Below are 27071 nucleotides of genomic sequence, written 5' to 3' on the forward strand. Positions count from 1 at the left end.
TCCACTCTCCATGCCAGCCACAAAGCTGACAGGAGCACCGCCTCTTGAGTAGGCCGGGCCAGGCGGAGCCTAGCATTACTTCCTGCTCTGTTCCGGGATCGACCAATTACACGTCAGCAAATCCGACTCCCGCCTCGTCTCCATGGTGACACGAGGAGCCCGCCTTTTCCGGCCCCCTTGGGGAGCCGCTTGTTCCTCAATATGGTGAGTTGCCTCGTTATCACCCCAAAGGTGGGGACGGTTAAGGCCTCGGACTCAGCTGGGGCTCGAATCTGTGCGCACGCGCAGCTAAGGGCACTTTATTGTGTGCCCGGTGATGGGGCATGGGGCGAGAGAGGGCCTGAGCCTGGTCGCCCCCGAATCCTGGGTTGACTTCAGAGCCCCCAGTTCTGAAGGGGGGTTACTTCCCCTTCATGGGAGGGAAGAAAGATAGTTATTGAGGTTGACGTTTCCTTTTTAAAAGTAGCCTTCTGTGCCTTGTAATAGCTACAAGATGAGTAGGTATGCAGCAGTTGAGCTCTCTTCCAGTGTGAGTCTTTTCCAAAGAGACAGTCTGGTGTAGTGGCACGGGGGCTGGACTTGGAGTGAGGTGTAGGGTTGGCAACTTCTGAGCCAGCCCCTGTAGCTGTGCCTTCAGCAGCCCTTAGGTCTGCAGCAAGTAGCAGGTGTGTGTCTTTTAATGTTTTGTTGTAAGCCATCCTGATAATTTGATTGATGGGCAGGGTATAAAACCTTAATTGTAATACATTTCTGGATATCAAGCCTCTGTTAAAGGGATGAGAGGCTGGCCTTGGAGTGGGTGCAGTTGGTAATCTTAGTGAGGGCACCTGGGTTCACACCCTTTCTCAAGCATGAAGTTCATGGGTGCCCCTGAGTAACTTACCATCTCTCAGTGTAATGAACTTCATAGGAGCGTAGTGAGGATAAAACCACCTAAGAATCTGGGGTCATTAGAGGGTGATTGGGGTAGATGTGGTGATACAGTGAGAGGGAGAGCTTCACCTGTTGCATTTTTGCCTGTCATGCAGCTGGTAAAAGCATAGGCATTTGTTCTTTAAAAAGGTAGCAATCCTTGTAACTCCCTTGTGCTCTTATATGGTAACTAATCTTGAAGAAGCACCATGCTATGGTTTTGTACCCTCACTTTTTAGACTTGGTCATCTAAATAGCTTGCCCCAGCGTTAACTGGGTATATCTTATCTCGTAAGTGTCGCACACCTTTGCTTTGCTACAATGACTAATTTTGGTGGAATATTTTCTTTATTATAAAGGACTGTGTTCAGAAATCAAGTTCATGTTTTGGGAATGTTATCGAAAGAATGAAGAGTTGAGTAAAAATTAAGAATTCAGCAAGATTAGCGTTATTACTTTTTTGTTACAGGGGACGATACACTTGTTCCGCAAATCACAGAAATCTCTACTTGGCAAGTTAACACAGGAATTTAGATCAGTAGCAGCTGATCGAAGGGTGAGAGTTTTCTTTTACAACAGAGAAAAAAATCTAATTCGGTTTCATGCCATTTCAGAGAACTATCTCTTAACTTGCTTATTTGAAGAATTGATTCCTAGGAATATCAGTTTATTGGAATTCCATTTAAATGGGGTGGGGTGGCATGCAGCTATTTCTCCACACTATTGATTGAAGAGTATATGACATTCATGAATGACATTGTGTGCTCTCTCTCTCCCCCTCTCTGCTTTGGTTATGACATTTATCTTCTATCTTATGCTGCGATCCTATGCATGTCTACTGAGAAGTATGTCCCATTTAGTCCAATGGATTTGTTCCCAGGTCTGTATGTATAGGATTGAAGTCTTAAGTGTTGTTCACTTGCTGGCTTCTCCGTCTTGGGCACATCTTTGTGCCAAAGCTGGCATGTGATGGAAAGAGGGGAGGAGTAAGGGAGGAGCACTTGTCCGTAGCTTCATAAACCACTGACCAAATGCAGCCAATGTCAATACATTTGTCCCACGGGGGTTAAAGTTGATGGTGTTCATTCAAAACTGTCTGTTCAAAGTTCATTCAGAATTGTGTGTGTCTATATGTTGCAGGATTGTATGTGTTTCAATAAAGTCAAGTTTTATTTTAATTCTTTTGCTAAGTAATTACTTTAACTGTTCTCATTTACAGTCCTGGAAGATCTTGCTCTTTGGTGCAATAAACATAGTATGTACTGGTTTCCTACTTATGTGGTGTAGTTCTACGAACAGTATAGGTATGTTTATGTTCCTGTATGTAAGTGCTTCTGAATATAAATTCATTATAGTGCTAATATTAAAAAGGTGCTATTTTTGGTGTATAACAGAATTTAGACAGCTCGTATAATAATCAAATGCGGTGGCTTAGTGGTTAAGACGCTGAACTGCGGACCGGAAGGTTGGCAGGACAGCAGTTCGAGACCTGAGTGCCGCGTGATGGAGTGAGCTCCCATCTTCAGTCCCAGCTCCTGCCAACCTAGCAGTTTGAAAGCAAGAAATTGCAAGTAGATAAATAGGTACCGCTTCAGCGGGAAAGGTAACAGCGTTCCGTGCACCTCGGTGTTCAGTCATGCCGGCCACATGACCACGGAAGCGTCTTCGGACAGCGCTGGCTCTTCGGCTTAGAAACGGGGATGAGCACCGCACCCTAGAGTCGGACACGACTGGTTGGGGACACCTTTACCTTTACCTTTTTAGAACTGTGAGCATCATGTGGTATCTAGTAGTGTCTTTTCTCTCATAAACTTTCTCCAAAAGATATTCTAGAGATGGTCTGAGTATTCCCACTTGTTGCTTTTCCTCAAGCAGGATTTAATAGCATGCTAAGATTAGTAAGAATTAATCCTACAATGTGTAAGTCCCCTTGTCTGGATTTGCAGTTCATTGCCAAGTATTCCAGTTGAATGCTCCTTGACCACACTGGCACTGTTTGTGCTGAAAATATCTGGGAATCTGCGGTGCTGGTATTGGTGCAGTATTACCATGTCTTCAATATTTCCAGATTGAAGAGGGGTAAATTTTCCAGCATTGGAAAAGTGCATGGACAGACATTGCACAAAGTGGGTGTTATGACTGTGACTTGTGAGTGGAGTTGGTCATGACCTTATGAGCTTTATTGCAGGGATGGGGAACCTCTGGCCCGCAGAAGTTCCCCATCCAGGCAGCAGAGGCTTGGACGCCATCCCCATGCCCCATCCCTTCCTCAAACCCTCACCCTTTGGAGGCATCCAATGGGGGAAGGTGTGGAACAGGCAAAGCCATCAGGCCAAGGCATGGGGTGGAGGAGCTCCAGACAGCACTTTGACCAGGGAATGAATGATGTCAGGAGGTGGGATGTATCATGGGGCTACCCTCTGATGTCATCTACCTTGCAGAGGGCAGTCATCCAGCCCCCCTTTTAGATTCCTGCTTTGTTGCTCTGGTTGTCACTTTTATTCTTGGTTAAGTTTTGGAAGAACATGCCATTCTTGCATTACGTGGTTCTGCAGAGAGCGGTGCAATTATTTAGAAGAATTTTAAAAAGTTACATTTGTGGCTCAGGGTGAATGAATAATAAAGATTATTTTAACATATATGCTACTCCCTTGTTCCTGTCACACACAAACACCTTCTTTTTATGACAACAGAACCCACCAAGGATGGCATGGCAGCTGAGGAGAGAACGATTAACCCTTCCTTCCTTGCATACTGCCATCCTGAATAAAAACACGCACTGTACATGGCAGTTAAGCTTTTTGCTGCCATTGGTGTCCGTTGCCTAACTGAGGGCAAGGGGTGGGTGCAGACAAGATAAAGAGGCAGCTGAGGATGGAAGTGGGGAGAGAAAGGGAAACAGTTAAGAGTAAAGGAGGGTGAGAGAGAGCGTGGGTGGGTGGGTGGATGTGGGGCAGGGCTAGTTCTGTTATGAGCCAAGGTGAGCTCTTGGTCTCAAGCTGTGGAGCAGTCATGCACCTGCCTGCCACTGCCACTAACCTTTCTCTGCTGCCCACCCACCAGCCTAAGAGTACTATGGTGCTGCTATCACTTTGCCATGGCAGCTTTAGCACCGTGGCAAAAGTGATGCAGTGGCATGCATCTTCTTAAATCATGTCCCAGGTCTTGTTCTCTGCAGAAGGATGCCTACATCGTTCCTTGTATAGCAAGTCATAGAGATGAGATCTGAGAAAGCACTGGACTTGGCTGTAAGAGTGCCACCACCTTAGGTAGGGAAAGACTATTTCAAAATGTTTTGCATACTATGGCAAAATTATGACAGCAGTGCTCTTATAACTGGGTCTGGTGCCTTCTCAGATCTCACCCACAATGCCTCACTCTTCAAAGAAGAATTATGTCCTTTCTCAGAGTGAGACACTGTGAGGTAAGATCTGCGATTGCAATGGACAATACTGTAGGAGCACTGCCACCAGCACTTTGTCACAGCAGGCAAAAATGTTTTTTAAAGCAGTTTTCCCCCGCACAGCAAAGTAGTGATATTCCTGCAGCTAAATTCAGTGCCTTCTTAAATTTCATCTCAGTGTCTTGAGGTATCTTGCAACCCACAGTTTGGCTTGTGATTATAAACGGATAACAAATGTGCTTATTATGAAGGAAGTGGTATGAAGCCTAATCAAAATTTTACCATTGAAAGTAAGCCTTTTTGCAGGCAGAGAAACTTGAAGCTGCTGAGAATAAAGTGTAAACCTTCTTTCTACAGCTTTAACTGCATATACCTACCTAACAATCTTTGATCTTCTCAGGTATGTTTACTTCTTAAATTCCTGATTGTGAGAAGTTTATGTGATATCTTCTTACCCTGTTAGCCAAAAACATAGGTTATGGTAAACATGTATTTTATGTTCAATAATAAACCCGGCTTATGTTAAGGTATGGTTTTGATATACTAAGGGCGCAATCCTATGCACGTTCAGACAGAAAAACGTCCTACAGCCAGTTGTAGGACTTTTTTCTGTCTAAATATGGATAGGATTGCACCCTAGCAGTGCAATTCTATACATGTTTACTCAGAGGTAATTCTTACTGAGTTCTATGGGTCTTCCTCCCAGGTATTGGGTTGCAGCTTAAATGTTTTCTCATTTTATATAAAACCTTTTTGTATTGTTTTCCCAGGTCCTATGTACACAAAAACAGCTCAGATGTTTTCACCAAGACAATATATACAATTTTGTCATAATGTATGCAGTCGAGATTCTTAATCCCACTGATTGCAAATAAATAGAAACAAGATAATCTGTTCCTTGTGAACACAGTTCGCGGAGAAAAGTCAAATCTAACAAAACGTTTAACTTAACTCACTGCAAACTGTAGGTGTCTCTCAATCCCTTCATGATTTGTTTACAGGCCGTATGTTACTGACATATCACTGTACTTTGGCTTGTACCTGTGTTTATAGAGGTGTACAGAGACTTTTTTGTGTTCATATTTTATTTTCTCCAATTTGCAGTTAATTATGTTTCATTATACCTGACAGTTTTGATATTAAAAATAAAACTCTATAGCACATTGTTATAGAAAATTCGCTAATTCTTTTTTAAAAAAAACACAGCTTTATGGACATAAATAAACTTCTGACTTTGAATTATAGTGAAAACCGTTGTTATTTGTGGAATCTGCTTGTCAAGAGCTTTCCTATGAAGTGGGTTTTATGAGAATCGGTCAACAAGAAGGCAGTCAAAAAGGGATGACCAACTAACTCCCAACTTTGAATTAGATATATAAAAAGTTCTAGCATTGCATTCTAGAGGTAGCATTGCATTTGCACCTGAGAAGGACTGGGCAGCCTTTTCCCATTCATTTGCCCCACAGCAGTGGTGGTGTCAGCATTACTGGTGCAAGAGGGGGAGGCACCCTCTTTCCTTAAGCAAAGCCCAGCCTGTGTTGGCAGAGACTCTGCAAGTTGGATTGATGAATCATATTTGTATTTTGTCTTTGACCCCACTGAGGTCCCTGTAACTGATTGCTTCTCTTCCCTCCGCCTGGTCATAATTGTTGCTTGCTTGTTTGTTTTTTATTTTAGTTGTAAGCTCCCTCGTGTTAGCTTTGGAAAGCAAGGGGTTGTATCCAATATTAGTCCTGTTTAGAGTAGATCTATTGAAATGAATGGGACCTAATGGCTAACTTACACCCATTCCTTTTATTAGGTATAAAGTAGGACTAACACTGGATAAAATCCCAGTTGTTAAACAAATAACAGCCATTTTGCAATCCTGAATGGAGACTACAATCCTAAGTATACTTACCAAGAAGTAAGCCCCCTTGCATTATAGAACTGCACTGCCAAAGTAACTTTATGTTAATTATATTGTTGGACGGAAAGCACTGTGAACTGCCCTGTAAGAGGGGTTCAACTTACTGCTGTCATTTCATCAAAATATTCAGATGAAGGTTGAATTTTGAAACTCAAGAGTTCTTCAAGCTGATTTTTTAACAGTCAGATTTTTCTTATTTTAATTTTCATTGCTTTTTGTTGTTTGTTTAGCTTAATAACATGCTTAATAAGTTATTGGGTAATGATGAAGAAGCCCAGCCCAGCCTATTCGTTTGGGTAAGTTTGGGTAACGTGTTGATATTTCATGTTTTCTTAAAACATTGGAAAGATTGCTTTGTTTCCCTAAAGAATGAGATAAAAAATTTGGATTTTAAAATGAAAATTGGATCAAAGTCTGTTTATGAACATGTGCAAAATTAATACACAGGTCAGCAAGACACAAAAAGGCTGGAACTTGTGTACAGATATGTCGTTGTACACAAGGTTTAGTTCTCACCTCATTTCTGCATGAGAAATTAGATGATGCTTGAGATGAAACCATCACATGTGGGACCCCTAGCACAGAGATGACTAATTTGTGGCCCATAGGTCAAATCAGGTCACATGTGATTTAATCTGGTGGTCCCTGGAGACTTTGCAGCAGGGGTGGGCAATATTTTTGGGCTGTGGGCACATTTGGCAATTTGAGAAACTGTCCTGGGCACCACCACAAATGGCTCTCATGGGAGGCAGGGCAAAGGACAAGAAACTATCTTAAGGAGCGCCTCCAGCAGCACCAGACAGGCCGCTTAACAAGATCAGCCTCGGATGGCCTTCTCTCTGTCCCATCAGCCAGGACAGCTAGACTGGTGGGGACGAGGGAGAGGGCCTTTTCTGTGGTGGCCCCCACTCTCTGGAACTCCCTCCCTAGGGAACTCCGTCATGCCCCCTCTTTAATGAGCTTCCGTCGTGCATTAAAAACATGGTTGTTCAGGCAGGCATTTGGGGTGGGTTAGGGTATTTTAGAAAATGTTTTTATTGTAGAATGTTATTGTTTTAAACTGTTTTATTGTATGCTGTACATCGTCCAGAGTGGCTGGGTGACCAGCCAGATGGGCGATTAATAAATTTAATAATAAATAAATAAATAAAAAACCTGCCCAAAACACTGAGCACAAGGAGAGGTGAGATATGAGCACACTAAATGACTCACTTGAACTCACAGTTTTCAGCAACAACAGAAACGTATTTCATAGCAATCCAAATTCCCAGTAAGAAAATGTGTTCATATTTTTTACACAGGAGAGGTAGGCACCTTGGTGAGTGCCAAGAAAACTGTCCAGGGGCACATTGGTGTCCGTGGGCCCCACGTTGCATACCTCTGATTAAAATTGTGTAGAGCAATCAGTTTGAATCAATTTACCCACAGTTTGTCTCATAGAGAAAAGAAATGTGTTTTTAAGGGCGCAATTCAATGCATGTTTAGATAGAAAAAGCTCCTACAACTTCCAGCATACCTCAGACAGCCATGGGGCATGCTGGGAGTTGTAGGACTTTTTCTGTCTAAACATGCATTGGATTGTGCCTTAAGTTGCAAGAAATAGATACACACACTTTTATGTTACACCTGTCTTTTAGAGTGTGTATGTAATGTCCTGGGTCTGGCTGAGTGTATGTATTCCGTATCTGTGTAACCCTTATGGTACTTGAGGGAGTCAACCTGAGCAATTAAAAAAAAAAACCCACCAGCCCCTGCACCTCTGTCTGGATCACCAATGACCAGGAGCTATTTTATTTATATACAAAAAAGATTTTCACTAAAACCAACTCCTCCTGTCAACTAAAAATTGCCAAAGGTAAAGATGGAGCCATCCAAACCTCGTGGGCAAGGTATTTCATAAGACTGATGAAGGATTTTATGAAACCCGTTCTAAATTTTAATTAGATGATGTAAAAACCTAAGTTGTGAGGAAAAGGAAGAAAATATTTGTGAGTTGTAAGAGACAGAAATATTCCACACATTGCTACTGTTTGGAGTATGTATGCCATGTCTATTCCTGAGCCCAGGTGCTTCATAGCTGTAAAACCCTTAATGCTAAATGGCATTAATTAGCAGCAACTTTATGATAAAGTATGAGTCATGTATGACCACCTGTGAGGAGGCCAGTATGTGTTGCCCCAGGACCGTTTTCCCTAGATTTGCAGAAACAGATGTTGGCCATACCCGGTCCAGATAATAAAGTACTTCCTCAGCCTAGTGAAGTTGTCTGCCCTTCCTGTAACATGCACTACTAACCCTTATTCAGTTTCTTAATTAAAAAACACACAAGAGCAAATAGAATATTTAACGTATTAAAATCAGTTTTCTAAACATGCTTACTTGGAAAAAAAGTCCCTCTGAAGTTTGTGGGATTTACTTTTCCATTCATTTGATTTTAAAATGTTTAATCTCCCTAATTTCAGGTTTGAGAGATTTGAAGTCCTAGCGGTATTTGCTTCCACAGTTCTAGCACAGCTTGGGGCTCTTTTTATACTAAAAGAAAGGTAGGAATCCATTCTGCTTGCACTTAACAATCGATATATAACAAGGGCAATTTAGCTGCCTATTTCAGTACGATTTTTCAGGTGCTGTAAGTCATTTTTTTAAAGCAGTAGTTCCAGGTGGGTATATGATTTTTATTTACAGCTGACCTGTTATAGTTGCTGACTTACACTGCAGCATATAAATATGTGTGACTAACAGTTTTCTTAACAGAAATATTAACATGTTGACTGTAAAACCAACTCTTGTGTTTTGTAGTGCTGAACGGTTTCTGGAACAACCAGAGATTCACACGTAAGACCTTTTCGTATACAAAAAATCTTAAATATTATTGGAATAAAGTATCATTAGTAATACAGTGTTAATTCTTACATTGTACTGTAGTTGGTAGCACAGAACTATAACATTTATGCTGAGATGAAGTGGAAGTAAAAAGCAAAAATCCATTTGAATTTAATGACCCTGGTTGTATCCTCAGTTATAAATTGCCTTGCATAATTAGTTAGTTGAAAAAATGACTTTGAAAAGCTTATTCTTAATTTGCTGCTATGGATTTAAAGTTCATAGGTATTTATTATATAACAGAACCTTAATATATAATGTATAAAACCTTTCTTTCATCCGATTTTAGCTGTTAGGAAAGGGTGAGCTCTCTGTTAAAGAAATGCATTCTCTGAATGTAGTTAAATGGAATCTGAATAAGACTGAAACATATGGTATAAATGGAGGATAATTAAAGAAATGACAAACATAACTAGCAGTTGTACCTGGTAGCATATTATATTAGTGAATAGTGTACAAAAATGAAGATTAATTTCTTTACTCTTTTTAGGGGTCGACTGTTGGTTGGTACTTTTGTGGCACTCTCTTTCAACCTGTTTACGATGCTTTCTATTAGGAATAAGCCTTTTTCTTATGTGTCTGAAGGTATGTAATTAATAAATGTGAAATACCTAACTAAAACTAGTGACTGTTCATGAGTTCACAAATGTTTCTTACTAGTTATCTGTTACGTATGAAGGGGAGGGGGTGTTCCCTCATTTGTACTGGAGTATGGAGAAGGCAAGAAGGAGCAGACATCTTTCCTGCTGTTTCTTACGTTCTCCAAATTGCTCTGCAAATGAGAGTTCTGCTGCTGGGGGAACTGTCTGCTACTGGATGTCCTGCTTGCCAGTGGGCCTGGGTCATTTGAGCCAGGCAAGTGGACTTGTGAATAAGGATGGACAAATCGGTTTATATTTGGTTTGTGTCAATTTCACGCATATTCAGCCATAGGTCTGTTTTGTCCAATTTCTGCACATTTATTTAAAAAGATATTTTTTTAAAAAAACCTGCATGAACATTTGCATTTATTTTTGTATGTATCCCTGATACACACATTTTTGTGCAGTTTTTGAGCTGAGAACTGTAAGTCAGCATTCTCAAGGATAGCTATGTCCTGATCTCCATGTTAGTCCAGGAAGTGTGAATGCAGTCAGCTCACTTAAAAATGACATTCCACTTGTGGATGCCTTTGAATAACGTTTTTTTGCATCTAGATGATGATTTATCTGAGAGACACAGTTACGACAACTCTGTAAATCTAAGTTGATGAGGTGTATTAATTCACATGCCTTTTTCAAAGTGTGTAATTGTAAAGTAGTTTAAGGGTGCAATCGTATGCATGTTTTGACAGAAATAAGTCCTACATCTCCCAGCATCTGGCTGTGGAATGCTGGGAGTTTAGAACTTATTTCTGCCTAAACATGCATAGGATTGTGTCTTTAATGTTCAATTTTAGATATATAAAGGTGGCTCAGTCCTTTTGTCTGGCTATGATACCTCTAGCTGAGCCTGGACTTGTAGCAGTGCAAGCTAGTCTTGTATATTGTTCTTACTCAGCTGGTATTCTAATCCTGCTTTAAAATGTTAAAAGAGCATGGTAACTGTGCTGGCACAATGACTAAGTGGATTGACCTGAAGCAAGAGCGTAACAGGAGTCCTCAGCCTGTTTACTGGTGGGCACATTTGGAATTTTGAGAGTGTCCTGGGTGTTCTTACAAAAAGGCTGCTATGTTGGGGGCAAGGGGGTCTTGCCCATTCACAAAATGGCTGCTACCATAGTTGAAAAATACCCATTTCCCAAATGTAAACTGGTAAGGCAAAAAGAAAAGAAATTTTTCAAACCTAGGTACAAGGCAGAGGTGTGATTTGGACTCCAAAATACAAAACCACTCTTCTGAATCCAAAATGTTCTGCTATAACACCCATTTCCCAGAAGGTAAACTGATGAGGCTTAGACAAATGACTTGCCAAGAAAGTGATTACGAGGTGTAAGTTGGGTCTGAGCCCCAGATGCCAAATCACATATTTGCCCCCAGAATGCACAACAAAGTATCTCTTTTGCAGAATTCAAACTGACGATGCTCAGAGAAAACACATATGCCGGTAAAATACCCAACACCACACCCCCAACCCCCTGCCAAAACTAGGTGAAGCACACACCACACCGAAAACTCAAAGTCCAGGGGCATGCACACACACGCCACCCCAAGCACCCTACATCACACCAAAAAAATGGGCAAAACATACATGCGGCACAGGCAAAACTGCCCCTGCACTCACAGCCATCTCCTCTACCCCCCAGGATACTTCCCCTGCACCCTAACCCTCCAGGATGCTCCTCCCCACGCCCCAGCCTACCCTTTTCTTTTCTGGATGGCTGGGAACATTTGAAATGAAGGGCTGAGCTGCAGCCACCTGCCATTTTTCTTTTCCAAGAATACCTCTGGGTCCCACATGGGGCTGAAAGCCATTCTCGGAAAGAAAGACAGTGCTCGAGGCCTGCGTGTCTCTTTGCAACATACCATCCTCCCGGTTAAACAGTGTTTTTAAATTTAAACGATCATGAGGGGCAGGGAGCCTCATGGGCACCAAGGGAGATGTCTGTGGGCACAGCGATGCCCACAGGCAGCCACATTTGGGACCCCAGGGGTATATAGCCCATCCTGTTCTTCTGCCTGAAGTCATACCACATGACTTGACGTAGACTTGCAGCAATGTTAGGTTTACAACTGTGATGTACTGAGTGTTCTCTTCATGATGACCAGTACTACTTTTTTGTGCAGCTGCAAGTACAAGCTGGCTTCAGGAACATGTCGCTGATCTCAGCAGGAGGTAAGATGGAGAATGATGCTGTATATATGCATTTTGTAGGAATCGGCAATCTGGATCACCTGTTGCAAGCTGGGATGAGGGTTATGTAGAAGGAACAGTGGCTGTGACCATGGGCTTTGCTGGCAATGCACTTTGGCAAGATATGGGACACCTCTGAACTACCACCTTCCACCTCTGACGTGTCACCTGTAACATTAATTGCTGAGCAGGAGAGATATTGTGGGCAGTTTCCAATGCTGCCGTGCACTAGAGGGACCTCCCCTAGCACAAACGAGTGGAGATGCTCACTTGCAGAAGGGAGCTCTGCTGAACTGTCCCATTCCAGAAATGATAGTTTCAGCTTGATTCCAGGGTTGCTTTAGAGAGAGCTAGTTCCTGTTGCACTGGCAGTTGGTCCCATAGGTGCCACAGAATGAGTGGAGATGCAGTGGCAGTATTAGAGACTAGCTGTAATATTTAGAACGGGAATGGGGAACCTCCAGCCCACGGGGGTTCTCCATCTGGCCTGCAGGCTTCTTCTGCAGGTCCTGTCCCTTTTCTCTCCAGGCCTGGGAGGAAGTCCCTACTGTTACCTTACTGATTCGAAATAAGAGCTTGGATTCTTTGCTGAGTGCTGAAGAAAGACAGCCTTCTACAGCACGGTTCAGGGCAACCCCTTATTATTTCCCATCAGTGCTGGAATCTAGCCCCCAAGTCCCTTATCAAACTAGAATTCAGCCCTCGGGCCAAAAAAGGTCCCCCACCCCTGACCTGGAAGACAAGCAATATAACTTCTGTGTCTTGCTAAAATATTCCGTTGCCGTGGACTATGGTTGCTGTAGCTTTGAGTAATGTTCTAGCAACCTGACATGCTTGCTAAGCCAGCAGTCCTAAACTTCCATCTGGTCTCTGGAGGGGCAGGTTCTTGGAAAATGTTCTGTATAGCGAATAAATTAAAAATGCTCAAGAAAAAAGACAAGCTCAAATGCATGTAGAGCTTGTTCCTTCTGATGCTAAATCCTCTTAGATCAGCCTAGATCTAGGCATTTGGAGAGTCCCATCCTGGCACTCTCCAAATGTACTGGACCACAACTTCCATCATCCTCAGCCAGTAGGTCCACTGGCCATGATGGCTGGGGATGATGGGAGTTGTGGTCCAGTACATCTGGAGAGCGCCAGGTTGGGGAAGGCTGTCCTAGATAATTTTGAAATATTTTTCTCTGAAGTTAGCTGGACAGTTTCTGTGTCTTGGCCTGTGCTTGTGACAGAGAGACAGAATTCGAACCTTGCATGTTTCCCTGTGTGGCCCTTCTTCGTTCTTTTGTTTTGCTGCCATATCTGAATCATGTATGTATTGTTTAGGAGCTCTGCTTTCCAGCTGTGAGAGTCTGATCCACTCCAGTGTCGTTTCCCTGCCCTGCTTGTTCATAACCACATTCTCCCAGAAGTAATTTTTTTATTTGTGTGCGTGTGCGTGTTTTCACCAGATAATTTCTGCTTAATATGGAGAAGACTGGCTTTTTGTCCTGTAATCACCATAATAGGAAAATGAGAGAGTTTGAGAGAGAGAGATTGGATGGCATTTGTCTCTTCTTTTAACTGATACATCTGAATACCCCACTCTTTACAAGTGGGTGTACAATCAAACAGTAAAATCAGGCAGTGTCCAATCCTGCCTGTCAGTGTGCAGGGTCCGCTACCGCTCTGGTCCACGTGTGACCAGCCTCACCACTTGCACAATGGCGAATTAGCGCTTCCAAGTGCAAGCTCCGAAACAAGCGGGAACGCTAGTTTCTGTAAGTGAGCAGGTCAGTGGAGCAGCCTTGTGTGAGCGCTACCAATCTGCCCCCTTACAGAAACAAGCATTTCCACTCATTTTGGGTGGCTCCCAGAAGCACTAAATCGCTGTTGCACAAGTGGTGGGGGCTGCTGGTGCAAACAAATCAGTGGAGGAATAGGCTGGATACTGCTCATCAGTTGGAACTGAATTTCCCGATACTCCTCAACCCTGCCTGTCTTCTCAAAATCTAATATTAAAATATTGAGTGTGATGGCAGCCTTAATGCTAATTTCTTGAAATAATATGATTATATGAAGATATTTTGAAGACACCCTCACTTACAGAGGCCTACTTGTTGGGCACGTGGGAAAGAGCTTCTTCCTGTGTTGTCGCCAAACTCTAACACACTCCCTTTAGAGTTAAGACTTGTCCTCACTCTCAGCATTTAGGAAGGGAGTCAAGATGCATCTTTTTAATTTGGCTTTTTAAATTGCTATGGTGTTTTAAGGTTTTTAAAGTTGCTTCTAATTTTCGTTATGTTTGTGTTTGTTTATTACAAACTCTTGTGAAACACCTTGGTTGGTTACAGAAAGACCACATATAAATGCCATAAATAAATTAAAAAATAATATGTATTTGTTAATTTATTTTAAGTCTTTATAGGCCTTGCTTCTAGGGCATTACCCTAACAAGGCAGTGTTCTCGACAAGACATATTAAGATATATCAGAGACATCAGATTGTAACTGGCCCAATCGCATCTCACTGTCTGCAGAAAGCTACCACTATACATGTAAATGTGAGACATACCGCTGTACATATAAATGAAGTCCGTTGCTGTTTATCTTGCTATTTACACTACCAATTCATATTATTTATTGCTTTCTTTTAGTTTGTGTGGTATCATTCCTGGCTTGAGCAGCATCTTTCTTCCACGTATGAATCCTTTCATCTTGATTGACCTTGCAGGGGCTTTAGCTCTTTGCATTACATATATGCTAATCGAAATTAAGTAAGTACACTTGGATGCCAGAGTAACATTCATAGATATTGGATAATGAAAAGTAGGTGCACCCTCTAATGTTACACTTGTTTCTTTCAGTAATTATTTTGCTGTTGATACTGCTTCTGCAGTAGCCATTGCCTTGATGACATTTGGTACCATGTATCCCATGAGTGTCTACAGCGGAAAGGTATTGCTTCAGGTGAGACAATGAGAAAAGCTACTTTCTAATAACATTTAGAGTACAGCCCAGATTATCCATTCCTCCTGAATTCAACAAAAGAAAAACAAAAAATAGGCAAAATATATATTTTAAAGCTATATGTGATTCAATTAATGTAGCGTAGAATTTCAGTTACAGACAATACTGTTGAATTTTGGTTTTAAATCTATAGCTTTTCTAAAATACAAGCACATGCAATTTCTGAAGTGTTAAAAATTATTACAGAAAGGATCTCAAAAAAAAGCAAAGCAGATATGGGAATATCACAAAATACTTGCTGATAATTTAGTACTTAAGAGCAGAGTTCTAGGAGCTGCTTTGCATATTATACTGTAGAAGCTGTACAAGAAAGGAGAACCTGAAGGATATGAGGTTAACCTTCCAAAAGCTGAAATGTTGCCAACAGAAAGTGATCTAAAGCAGGGGTGGGTGACATGTGGCCCATGGGCGGCATGTGGTCCTTGGCAGCCCCTGCCACACCCTTGCTGCCACTGAAATTTGCAGTAGCAAAAAGTTTGCTGGTTTGCCCCTATGGAAGGCTAATATAGCCAACTCTTGCTTGAAAATAAGAGATTTGGACGCTTTAGTCTTCCATAGCATTTTATTTCTGGCATTCACAGAATGCATGCAGAGGGGCCAAAAGGTCCCCCAGACCCCCAAAGTCGCACACCTCTGATCTAAAGAAAAATTGGCTACTCCTCAGGATGTCTAAAAAGATAAGATACTTACATGTATTTAATTACATTTCAAGAAGAAAACAGGATTTCTCTTTTGAATAGACAACAACTGGGATATTGAGTGGAATATCTTTTTTCTTATATTGGTTGCTGTAGGAGAAGGTTTGCAAGTAAGGTAAATTTGGCTGATTTTTCATCTCAGTAGCCTGCTTTCAATTATAATTCCAGTAAGTTTTAAAAAGAAATTTAGAAAGCTATAATTTTCTTATGCGGCTTAAAAAAATCAAATTGTAAAACAAAATGAAATGAGTCTTGGAAGAAGACAAATTTGGTTTATCTGGTCTGGTTTATCTGGTTATATCATTAAGTTACTAATATTAAAACTCATTCATATTTATATATTTTATTTTTATCTGTTACTTTTCTATACTGCCCAGTAGCTGAAGTGAATGTTACTGGATTGAAGTGGATTTAGCAGGGAGGAGGACACTGAAGGAATCCTAGTATTTCCTGGATTGTACTTAGGAGACCCATCATAAGCTTAGTATTGGCCTATCATTCCCTCAGATAGCACACTTAAATGGTGAGTACAGACACAATTGGAGCCAAAACAGAATCATAGAGAAACAAGGGAGTTGGAACCCAGTAGAAGAGCACTTCTGTTAGAAGGTGAAGATTCACTCTGACATTTTGCTGTAGATTCCGTATGTTGATCTATAATTTCCTTAGTATAGCCTTGGTATTTACTAGGTCACGATAACACTCCTTAAGCTTTGTGGCACACTTTTTCTCATGGCTGCATGTGTGGAAATCGCTAAAAATAGAAGTTTCTGGACCAGTTCCCAGTGGGGCAGTGGTATCAAAGAACGTGGCACATGGCGTTGTTAGAAAAATAATGTTTTTCTACAACATCGTTGTGGTTGTATTGTTATATTGCGGTTTTAATGTTCTATATATTTTATATTGTTTTGTTGTGTGCCATTTGGTTTTAATTTTTGTGAACCGCCCAGAGAGCTTCAGCTATCGGGCGGTATAGAAATGAAATAAATAAATAAATTAGAAAAACTGACATTTCAGCTTCAAGCCACAAAAGAACGGGACTCATTCTATGCACTTTGGTACATTTTTATTCAGTATATCAACGAGGATGCTGTTCATAAACTGCCACCCACTCAGTGCTTCTTTTGGAAGGAATTATTTGGATAATATGTCTTGTCTTTTCACTCCCACTCACAGAATGTAGAACAGTTAGCCAACTGATTCCCTGATACTTTGAATGCTCATATTTCAGCAGCACTGTAACATCTGAGTAACACAATTGTTTTTTTAATTGTTGTGGAATAATTAAACATTTAAAAAAGCTCTGTGATGGACAGAATAGTTTTTAAAAATAACTGCAATGGTATTTTGTTTTTCCAGACAACACCACCTCATGTGATTGGGCAGCTAGATAAACTTATAAGAGAGGTAAATTAGTATAAACTGTTACATTTATACACAATGGCCAGAACTATCCCCACCACAGTGTGTGCACAGGAAATGCTTCAGTACAGGCATGGGGGAGGAGATAATATTTCCTTTGGCAGAAGTTCCTCTCACTTCATAGGATGCTGCGCCAAAGAGCCCCCTGGCGTTGGTGGAGGATTTGGTGTGAATACTTGGGGCTGCCACTGGCAGCAGGGAGCCAAAAAGCTTTTGTATGTGAGTGGAATTAAACCTATGTGGACTTTGGATCCCACACTTTAAAAAAAATTGCATATGGGCTAACGAAAACCTGTTGCTTTTTCACATGTACCTCCCATAATAGAATATATCTTCTATTTATGTTGTTCACGCTGATCCTGTTGAAATTTTGTTGAACTTATGCATGTTTCAGTGGGTAACAAAATAAAGTGACAGTTATATTTCTCAAATTAAAATATGTAGTATAACATTTAGATAAATCCTACAGCTTTTTAAGAGTGCAGCTGACTGGATGCAGTTCAGTTCTGATCTTATGCGTGTTTACTTTGGAAGGCCCATCGATTTCAATTAAGCTTGTTTTTTCATAACCCACTTAGGGCTTTGTTACTAAGCCATCAGAAACATTAGTATTTTAAAACGGATAATATGGGTCACTGTCTTGAACTAGGTTTCTACTTTGGATGGTGTTTTAGAAGTTCGGAATGAACACTTCTGGACATTGGGGTTTGGCTCTCTGGTATGTATTTTCCCCCATAATGATGTTTTTTCTTTAAAAGCAAAGTATCAATCACTATTTTAATAACATAGCTCAGTTGGTAAAATGTTTCTTGTACAGATAGCGATTATGTTATGAAGTATATTCTTTTTAAAAGTGTGTTTCTTTGTTTCTTTGTCTCTCTGTCTGTCTCTCACTTGCACACGCACGCACACAGCAACGAGTCTATAAGCTTTTCCTGGAGGAGACTGATGAGTTCATTGAATTTGTTCTTCATTTGCTTTGTAGGCTGGATCAGTACATGTTAGAATTCGAAGAGATGCCAATGAACAAATGGTACTTGCACATGTGACCAATCGGTTGTATACATTAGTGTCTACTTTGACTGTTCAGATTTTCAAAGATGACTGGATCAGGCCCACCTTGGCCGCTGGACCGATCACAAACAATATGCTGACTCTTTCAGATCATCACATCATTCCAATGCCACCTCTAAGGGCTGCAGAAAACTCTAGCCCGGCTACATCTACTCCAGCTAAACCAAGCAGCCCACCTCCTGAATTCTCTTTTAACACACCTGGCAAAAATATGAACCCAGTCATTCTCTTGAATACTCAGACAAGGCCCTATGGACTAGGCTTCAACCATGGGACTGTACCTTACAGCAGCATCTTCACTCAAGGGGTTGGAGTACCGGGAATGGGAGCAACCCAGGGATTCAGGACTGGCTTAATAAATGCCCCCCACAGATATGGAACTGGCACTCGAGGTCAGTCCAGACCCTAATAAAGTATTTCCCATATTTATTGTTTGACTTTATTTTTTCACCTTTTTTATTGCTCGCTTTTCTACCAGGCTATTCAAATTTTCTAGAAAACTGGGGTCTGATATTTCCAATAATCATGAAAATGTGTGTTCACAATTTCATTTAATCTTTGCTGTGGTTATTGCTCTCTAACTGTAAAGCTGTAGCTTTACAAGCAGTGAGCTTATTCGTATTATTACTTCTTTCATAAGTGATTACAGCATAACATGTGAATGGAGCTCCAGAAAATAACAGACCTGCAAAGGAGTGAGACTCTGTATCCTTTCCTTAACCTGGTCATTATTAAAAGAGTATTATCTATTAACAAACTTCTCCATTCTTTTTCTAAAACTTCAGTGCCTTTGTAATCATGATTATTTTTAAAGTCACATTTGCTTTAGTTAAAAATGTGTGTCATCAAAATGAGCTCTTGGAGGGCTAACAGGCACTCCTGCAATTCAGTCATTTTAAGGGGAAGATGGAGAGACTGGGGGCGGGGAGATGTCCTATGGTTGTAACTATTTCAGATTAATTTTTGTCTGTGTCTTCTATGTTTGACACAGATATGCTGGGAAATAAAGTACTGAATAGAGTGCTGCTTTTAAATGATCATTAATCCTGTTGGAAGAGTTCAGAGGAGGGGCATTTTGAAAGAAAAATGGTGCTTTGATTAATATACTAGCATCCTGATCTTTGTGGAAGCACTGGCATTAACATCAGTCTCCAACTGTTTTTTAATGTTATCTCTGATTGATGGCAACTAAGATGCTTAAGTAGGAAGTCTAGCTCATATCTGGCTGAATCAACAGGTCAGCCCCTTTTCATTGACAATGGCAAGTAGCTGAATAAAGTGCATTTTTAATATGTCCTGCTAATAAGGGTTTGTGATGCTTCTGTTCGGTGCTATGGTCAGTTAGAAGAAGTATATCACAGCCTTGCATTATGTGTGGTGGCTACTTTCCCCTCGATGACACTTTATCTACTAGGTAAGATAACTTAGGCTACTGATGGCCATCAGCAGCATCTTTGCATTTCCACTGTGGGAAATCAGTCTGGCTGACTCTGCACTCAAACAGTCAGCATGCATGGAGCCAGATTCCTGTGGGAGGAAAGTGGAATCTTCCCACCTCCAGATTTCTTTCCTAAACTGAAGGCAGAAATTTGTACTCCCTCCCTCTTCTGTTGGTGATTCAAGGGACCCTCCTGTAAGGGGACAGGGCAGTGTGTGGAAGTTTGATTTTGAGGTTTCTCCTCCTCCCCTCCATCTTCCCACACACACACACAATGCCTCACTGGACAATCTACCCTTCCCTTTATGACCAGTAGGGAGCTGTTGGGTCTATTTCCATTATGAGACATGCCCATTCAACTGTAGATGGTTACACTGTACTCCGTGAAGCAGGGCAGTGGCACCAGAGCCTGTGCGAGTTCTCCTTGGTCCTGCAGTGATTTGGTCCCTTTTCTCGACCAGGAAGAGGTTCATGCTATGCCCCGTCCCACCCAGCTTAAGCAGTCTATTAGCAACTACCTATAGAGATGGCATGGGTAACTGGATGGATTAAATTGAAAATGCATTCCTTAGGACTTTGTATTCTACTTGATGAAGAGTTCTTTAACTTCAGAGCTTGTATTCTGCTAAGCCAATAGAAGTTGCTCCTGTAAAATGCATAATTTCTTTTGTCTTGTCTAACAGTTGCAACAATCCTTCTCATGTTGCACATTCAAGTTCTGGTACACTTGAATCTGCCATACTGCAGAGGAGTTCCTGCAGTCCAAGGACAGGCTTAAATGTCCCTCCAATATCTGCCATTCCTTCTTTCCCAGTATTGTGCATTTGGGGCTCTTCCACAAGAAAATGGTAAAGTTCTTAACAGCTTCTTGTATTCCTTCCTCTTGTTGTTGTTGTTGTTCAGTCGTTCAGTCGTGTCCGACTCTTCGTGACCCCATGGACCATAGCACGCCAGGCCTTCCTGTCCTGCGCTCTCTCCCGGAGCGTGCTCAAGTTCATTCCTTCCTCTTACCTCCCTCATTAATATGTTCTAGCTATCACACCTGTTTTCATCTTTATAGCAACTAGTGTGTTCTTTCTTCACTTAAAGAGAGGAATATGATCTTTATTAGTGATTTTACGTTAGGTAAGGTTGTTCCTTATTTTGCTATGTATATGTAGAATCCTATAAACTATAGTGTGTTTATACCAACACCAATAGTAAAGTCATTTCATTGGAACATAGTGGGACTTGCATATCTAAGGGATTTCTCTTTGCATCTGGAACTGTTCAAATTCAGTTTGAACACTTCTACAACTGTTAGTGGGAAGGCTGTAGCTTATGTAAAAGGTCCCAGGTTCAGTCCCTGACTTCACAAGGTAGTGCTGGGGAAGGCCCCTCTCTGAAACTCTGGAGAGAGTCTGCCAGTCAGGGTAGACAGTACTCAGCTAGATGGTCCATTGATCTGACCTTCAGCGTGCAAAGCAGGTGCTCTTTCTCAGCCACAGTTCCTTCCAAGTACATACCTGGTGGGTGTCTGACAGTTTAAAGGTTCATCTTAAATAAATACACTCCCAGGTTCAAAGCATAGTAAAGGGATTAATTCAGATTAAGGATATCTAATGAAGTCCTACTCCTTATATACTAAAGCTTAGTGTTACAAGCATCTAGAAAGATGTAATTCAATGGACAATGCTTGTGCAATTTAGGTCTTGGAGCTCAAATGTACTGACTGCCACCTTGGCACCACAGCTCATATGACTGGGCATTAGGTCCTCAAACAGGCCCCTGTACTGATCAGTGGCTATCATGTGCACTAGAGGGAAGAGGAAGGGAGAGGGTAAAGTGGAGACAGGCACTTACTGGTGGAAGTGCTAGGGGAGGGGGGTGAACTGAGCCAGTCAGAGGATTATGCTTTAGTTCTAGCAGCCAAACCATTCTTTCTTGCTTTTGGGAATGTGATTCTGCTTGCAAGCAAGGTGCATGCCCCTACGCCTTATTTCCTTGCAAAATCGCCACTTTTTTGCTGCTACCGTGGCAAATTCAGGAGCAGGGGGCTGCAAAAATAGCCATGGGGGGGCTACATGTGGCCTGCGGGCCACACGTTGCTCACCCCTGTGCTAAATCTATAGCAGGTTTATAAAATTGCACTGTTAGATGAAAATTGCACTGTTAGAGAGATAGCATCACATGGATGTGAATTATATATTTTCTAGAAATACAGCTTGAAAATGTGTCCATTCAAAATTCAGGGTGCATTAATATATTCAGTGGTGTTCAGTTTAACCTACTGCCTCTCTGATTCACCTTCAGACTTGAAGCCCATTGATGAATAATTGGTTAAAGCGGGAGTGCAGAACCTCTTTCAGCTGAAGGGTTGAATTCCATTGCAGAGAAGGTCTTGGGAGCCACATTCCAGCGGTGGGTGAGGCTGAAGGCAAATGTGGGTGGGACCAAAAACACAAAAGGCAGGGCCCAAATGCCTAAACGTACAGCATATTTTAGCTTCCAGCGCTTACTGCCAGTCATTAAGCCTTAGGACTGGCATTTCAACCTTTTTAGAATGGGGAGAAAAACTGCACAAAAGCTGGGCAACCACCAACTGGTGGGTGGAGGAAAGTGGGTGAGGCCAGGGGAAGGGGGCATGGCCATCTGGGGAGCCCTAGGCAAGCCGGATGGATATGGGTCCCGGGCCTAAAGAGATAACAGCTGGGATGGCCTTTCACCAGGTAAATGATTGTCAGTTACACCATCAGGGCAATTTAAATGATGGCATCCTTTAATGTCAGGGCAATTTCAGCGATGACATTATAATATCACAAGCTGGGGCCCATAATTTCCCCACCTTGTTCATAGTTGCAATCCAGGCACAGGGACTCCTGTTTTTGTTTTCTTTGCTACTACCCACAACTATACTACAAGCTATGGCAAAGGCAATGAAAACATATACTGCAGACTCAAACTGCTCCACAGTTTATGAGATTCATCTAGACAACAGAATATTAGAAGAAATGAGCTGCAAGGGTGAGCATCTACCTTTTAGTAACACTAGTGAGTTTGCATACCAAGTGTGTTCAGAATTCTCACCCTTGGATTGTTAAGGAAATAGTACTCTCTCAGTATTTTGGAACATGGCTATAGCCAAATTATTATACACAATGATATTCACTGACCTGGTTTGTACATAATGGCAATTCCTGGGTTATTTAATCCAGGAATTATCGGGGCTGAGCAGCAGTGAGCAAGCACATTGCTTCCCGTGCACTTGTCACTTCCACTTTCAATCGACAACCCAGGAATGCCCAGGAATCGTCGTTATGTTCAAAACTGGTCTGTATTTCATAATGAAACTCACATGGTGACAAGGCCAAACTAAGACTTCCCTTTAATTCTTAAATGAAAAATGGTGAAGTTTTTCCTTTTACTAGAACATTTGGTATAAATATTTTTTTTTAACCCAGTTGTCACAATGATATAATTAACTTTTGATCGGGGTGGGCAACTTGAGGCCCTCCAAATTCCTTGGATGACAACTGCCATCAGCCTTAGCCAGCATAGTCAATTATGAGGAATGATGGGAGTTGCAGCCCCAAAACATCTTTAGATTCTCGTGCGTGTGCATTGGAAGAGATACATTTAAAACTTTATATTGTACTGTTAAATCTCAAGGGATTAACGCTATTTCATTTTTCATTTATGGCAAGAAGTAAAAGTAGGATTCTATCCCTATAGTATCCAAAAGGCTTTTCTTGAAGGCATCCAAAGAGGGGCAGTGGTAGTATTTAAAACAGAGCAATAATTGGGTGGGTACCAAAAGTGTGTTATCACAGGTTGAGATATTCTAGCACAAACACTTGCAGAATTTTGTTCAGGTTGTCAATGGTGGGCTTGTCAAGATTTTCTTCGTTGTCCTCCATAGTGTGCCACACTCGAGGGAAAGGAGATGGTATCAAGTGTAGGATTGGAACACCTGATGGGAAGAGAGAACAAAAATTGAGAGATTATCAAACTTCTGGAGATTGTTTTTCTGGGCAGTGTTTTACGGGATAGAAATCGATGGCCCTCTGGTGTTACACTCTAGTTGCATGACGTTGCTTTGAGTGAATTTTCGATCAGAAATAATTTCCAAATCCACTGCTGTTAAATGAGCAACTGGATCACTAATGAAGGAGAAAAAAAGAATTCTAAGGTGTGAGGCTTTGGGAATTATGGTTTTAGGGCAGTGCTTCTGTGGGACCCACCCCTAAACTTAACCTTTTCAGACCCACTCATAAATAACTGTACCTTTGAAGCCGTACTCCCCCGCCCCCAACCTTGGAATATGCAAGAATATCACATCATTAGTTAATACTGAACACATTTCTGTTTTATTATTTTAATGTGGATAAAGACAGTATGTATTCAAATAGGGTTAAGAATGCAGTGGTCTGAGGGAGGAACCGAGTGCGCTTGTCTCTTAAATGGATGACATAACAGTAACGCTATGCTGTTGGCCCAGTGACAGAAAGAAAAAAGCCTCCGGCAATCAGAAAAGGGCCCATAATTGAGCCATCCATCCAGGAACATGCCAGGCTGCGCAGTTTGAGAAGGACCATTTTAGGCTATGGAAGTTAAACTAAGGGCCACGCTAGATGTGATGGGGCCATCATTCATGTGCCCTCCCCTGCATGTATAAAGCAGGGGGAGGCAGGTCTTAGTAACAGCATGTGTGCAGCTTCCATTTTGAATATGCAGTCCCCACTCGGGGGTTGTTGTGTCATGCAAGCCTGGTGCGTGTGGGTTATGTGAGGGTTAAACAACCCTCGCAAAACCCATGATCTCTTTTAGGTTTATGTGAGGGTTGTTTAACCCTTGTATAACCCATGCTCACAGGATTTGCACAACACGACAACCCCCGAGCAGGGGTTGGATACGCAACATGGCACCTGTGGGTGCCGTGACTCATTGTGGGTTAAATAACCCATAACAAGCCTGTCATCAGTGTAACCCTGTGCAGTACAGCCCTCTGCTAGAATGTCTAGAGTTCACTCATTTTTGACCCTGAGGGGCTATGGTAGGGGGGTGGGGTTGGTTCTGAGAACTGGGAGAGGTTCTGAGCAGAGTGTGGGGAGACAGAAATTGTGAAGAAAGGTTCTGAGGAAACTGAAGGAGAGAGAGACAGAGACTAAGACAGGTCTTGAGTAGGCTTAGAAAAGGCCAGGAAAGAGGGAGGAGCAGCAGCATTCTGACCCACAGCCCCAGTTAACAGTAGATGCTTGTTAGTAACTGTAGACAAGAAATGAAATGTGGTACATCATCTAGTTTGGCCCTGTTGCATGCATATTTCCTTTTATTTTTCTACAGTAGATATTGTGTTAGCTGACACCTGCTAGTGTAAAGAAAAGCCTCCTTTCTTAACTTATATTGCCACTCAGGGCCCAGAAATCCACCTGCACCCCCCAGCTGTAAGCCCATTAGCATGAGGAAAAACTGGGGGGGTAAAGTGCCTGAGAATATTTATGGACGCTTAGTTCCCATGCACAAGCAACATTCTGAAAACATGAGTTGCTGGCCCTGTGGCCCAGGCTCTTCTTTAAGACAGAGAGAGTGTTCTTGTGCAGGTAAACTAGGACTCTGAGAGAAAAGAAGCGAAAGGCCTGTGGTTCCCTGTGCGACAAGCTTTCTCAAGTACAACCAGTCCCAGAGTTCTTTGTGCATAGGCAGGAGGGAAGGACAGCTGGTAGGAGGGACAAAGCACCATAATAATCAGGGACACTCATCTCAGGGATAGTGGGAGACAGTGTTACTGTAGGATTTAGAGACCGCAAATACATGTGAGTAAAAGTCTAGTGAACGTATGCATGAATATAATACTGCCATGTCTGCCTATCAATACAAATCATGAGATTGTATGGGTGGGATGGGATCATGGTATTATGTAAGAGAGGGACTATGTTGCAAGTTTGCACTGGGCCTCTAAGAAAATCATGCTTGGGCCCTGTTTCCACTAGCAAGATGCCTTGCAATAGAGATGTCGGACAATTAAAACAAATGATTGAATAATGATTATAACCATTGGCTTATATGAGCAATTGCTTGATTTAGATTTAAATAAATAGTTTAAATTACCAAACCTTAATATAAGTGTATTGTTAAGAAGGAACTGTAAGGTACCTTAATTGTAAGATAACTTACAAAGCAATACACACAAGGTACCATAACACCAAAGAATCTTGTGGCATCTTAAAGACAAAGATTTGTTGTGGCACAAATACGCACCTGATGCATTTAATGGTTGTCTAAGTGGGTAGGTGTGTATATCCTGGGTAAAAAGGTAAAGGTAAAGGTGTCCCCAACCAGTCGTGTCCGACTCTAGGGTGTGGTGCTCATCTCCATTTCTAAGCCGAAGAGCCAGTGCTGTCCAAAGACGCTTCTGTGGTCATGTGGCCGGCATGACTGAACACCGAGGTGCACGGAATGCTGTTACCTTTCCCACCAAAGCGGTACCTATTTATCTACTTGCAATTTCTTGCTTTCGAACTGCTAGGTTGGCAGGAGCTGGGACTGAAGACGGGAGCTCACTCCGTCACGCGGCACTTGGGTCTCGAACTGCTGTCCTGCCGACCTTCCGGTCTGCAGTTCAGCGTCTTAACCACTAAGCCACCACGGCCCTATATCCTGGGTACAGAGAAAATAATTCCCCCTACCCCAAGTGGGCCCCAAAAGTGCAGGAGATAGTAGTTGGTATGTGTCATAGTATTATGCGGAACACAAATATGTAGGATCCAAACAGTGTTGGTGTGACACACTCATGATTAACGTCTGCTAATGATGAATAGACATAGCAGTATCAATAGTGTAGACAAACTCATGACGAAGGACAGTTAATTTCTGTAAGTGAGGTAGGCATTTCCAGGATCTGTGAGGCCAGTGTAATAGACCCTCTTTAGGTGATTTTAATAATTAAGATTAAGCTGGGGTGTACAAATAATTAAGATTAATATTGGTGGTTTGTCAGGAATGGATCACACCCATGTTGATTAGCTCTGACTCATTTGATCAGATTATGTATTTATTGCTCTGCATCACATTGTGACACACCTAGTATTATCTTTTACACTGGTTGACCTTTTGGCCTCTTCGGTATAAAACAAGAAGAAGAAACCCCATTTCCTCTGAACTTGGGGTATAATGTATCTGCTGACTTAAGCAACTGCTTCGTGCATCAGGTGAAGTGGGCTTTTTCCCACAGAAGCTTATGCCACAATAAATCTGTGAGTCAGGTACCTGAAGTTGTTGCTGGTTTTTGTAATGGCATATTAATATGACTGCTCTTCTGGAATTTGTCCAAAAGCCACCACTTTTTAGAAGGGAATGGCAACTTTTAATGTATTGTAATTGTGTAAATAGGGGCAGATAAAGGAAAGCATTTCATCTACTGGCTGTTGACACCAGAAAGGCACTCAGTCCTTCATAGCCTGATGTTTTGCCCACTACACTTGCTAGGGGAAATGGTGTGCTCTCACAGATGAATCTC

The 27071-nt window shown here is 41.8% G+C and overlaps 2 protein-coding genes across 2 annotated transcripts in view; one reads left to right on the forward strand and one right to left on the reverse strand.

Annotated features, from left to right (window-relative positions):
* Window positions 1-170: 170 nt before the first annotated feature.
* SLC30A6 (solute carrier family 30 member 6) lies at window positions 171-18567 on the forward strand. Its single transcript, XM_084828315.1, has 14 exons — window positions 171-204; window positions 1382-1468; window positions 2132-2216; window positions 4673-4715; window positions 6455-6520; window positions 8687-8767; window positions 9024-9059; window positions 9598-9692; window positions 11873-11921; window positions 14572-14691; window positions 14782-14884; window positions 17002-17049; window positions 17714-17782; window positions 18050-18567. The coding sequence occupies exons 1-14, from the start codon at window positions 202-204 to the stop codon at window positions 18545-18547; spliced, it is 1383 nt and encodes a 460-aa protein (XP_084684441.1). The 5' UTR covers window positions 171-201; the 3' UTR covers window positions 18548-18567.
* QPCT (glutaminyl-peptide cyclotransferase) overlaps window positions 18172-27071 on the reverse strand; it is a 30602-nt gene continuing 21702 nt past the window's right edge. Inside the window, exon 7 of the mRNA XM_084828316.1 lies at window positions 18172-23525. Within this exon, the coding sequence (XP_084684442.1) occupies window positions 23380-23525 (146 nt within the window). The 3' untranslated portion in view covers window positions 18172-23379. The remainder of the gene's footprint in view (window positions 23526-27071) is intronic.

The sequence above is a fragment of the Heloderma suspectum genome, chromosome 1, assembly GCF_057233095.1.
Source record: "Heloderma suspectum isolate Gila_16-S chromosome 1, 16-S_ref, whole genome shotgun sequence".
NCBI lineage: Eukaryota > Metazoa > Chordata > Lepidosauria > Squamata > Helodermatidae > Heloderma > Heloderma suspectum.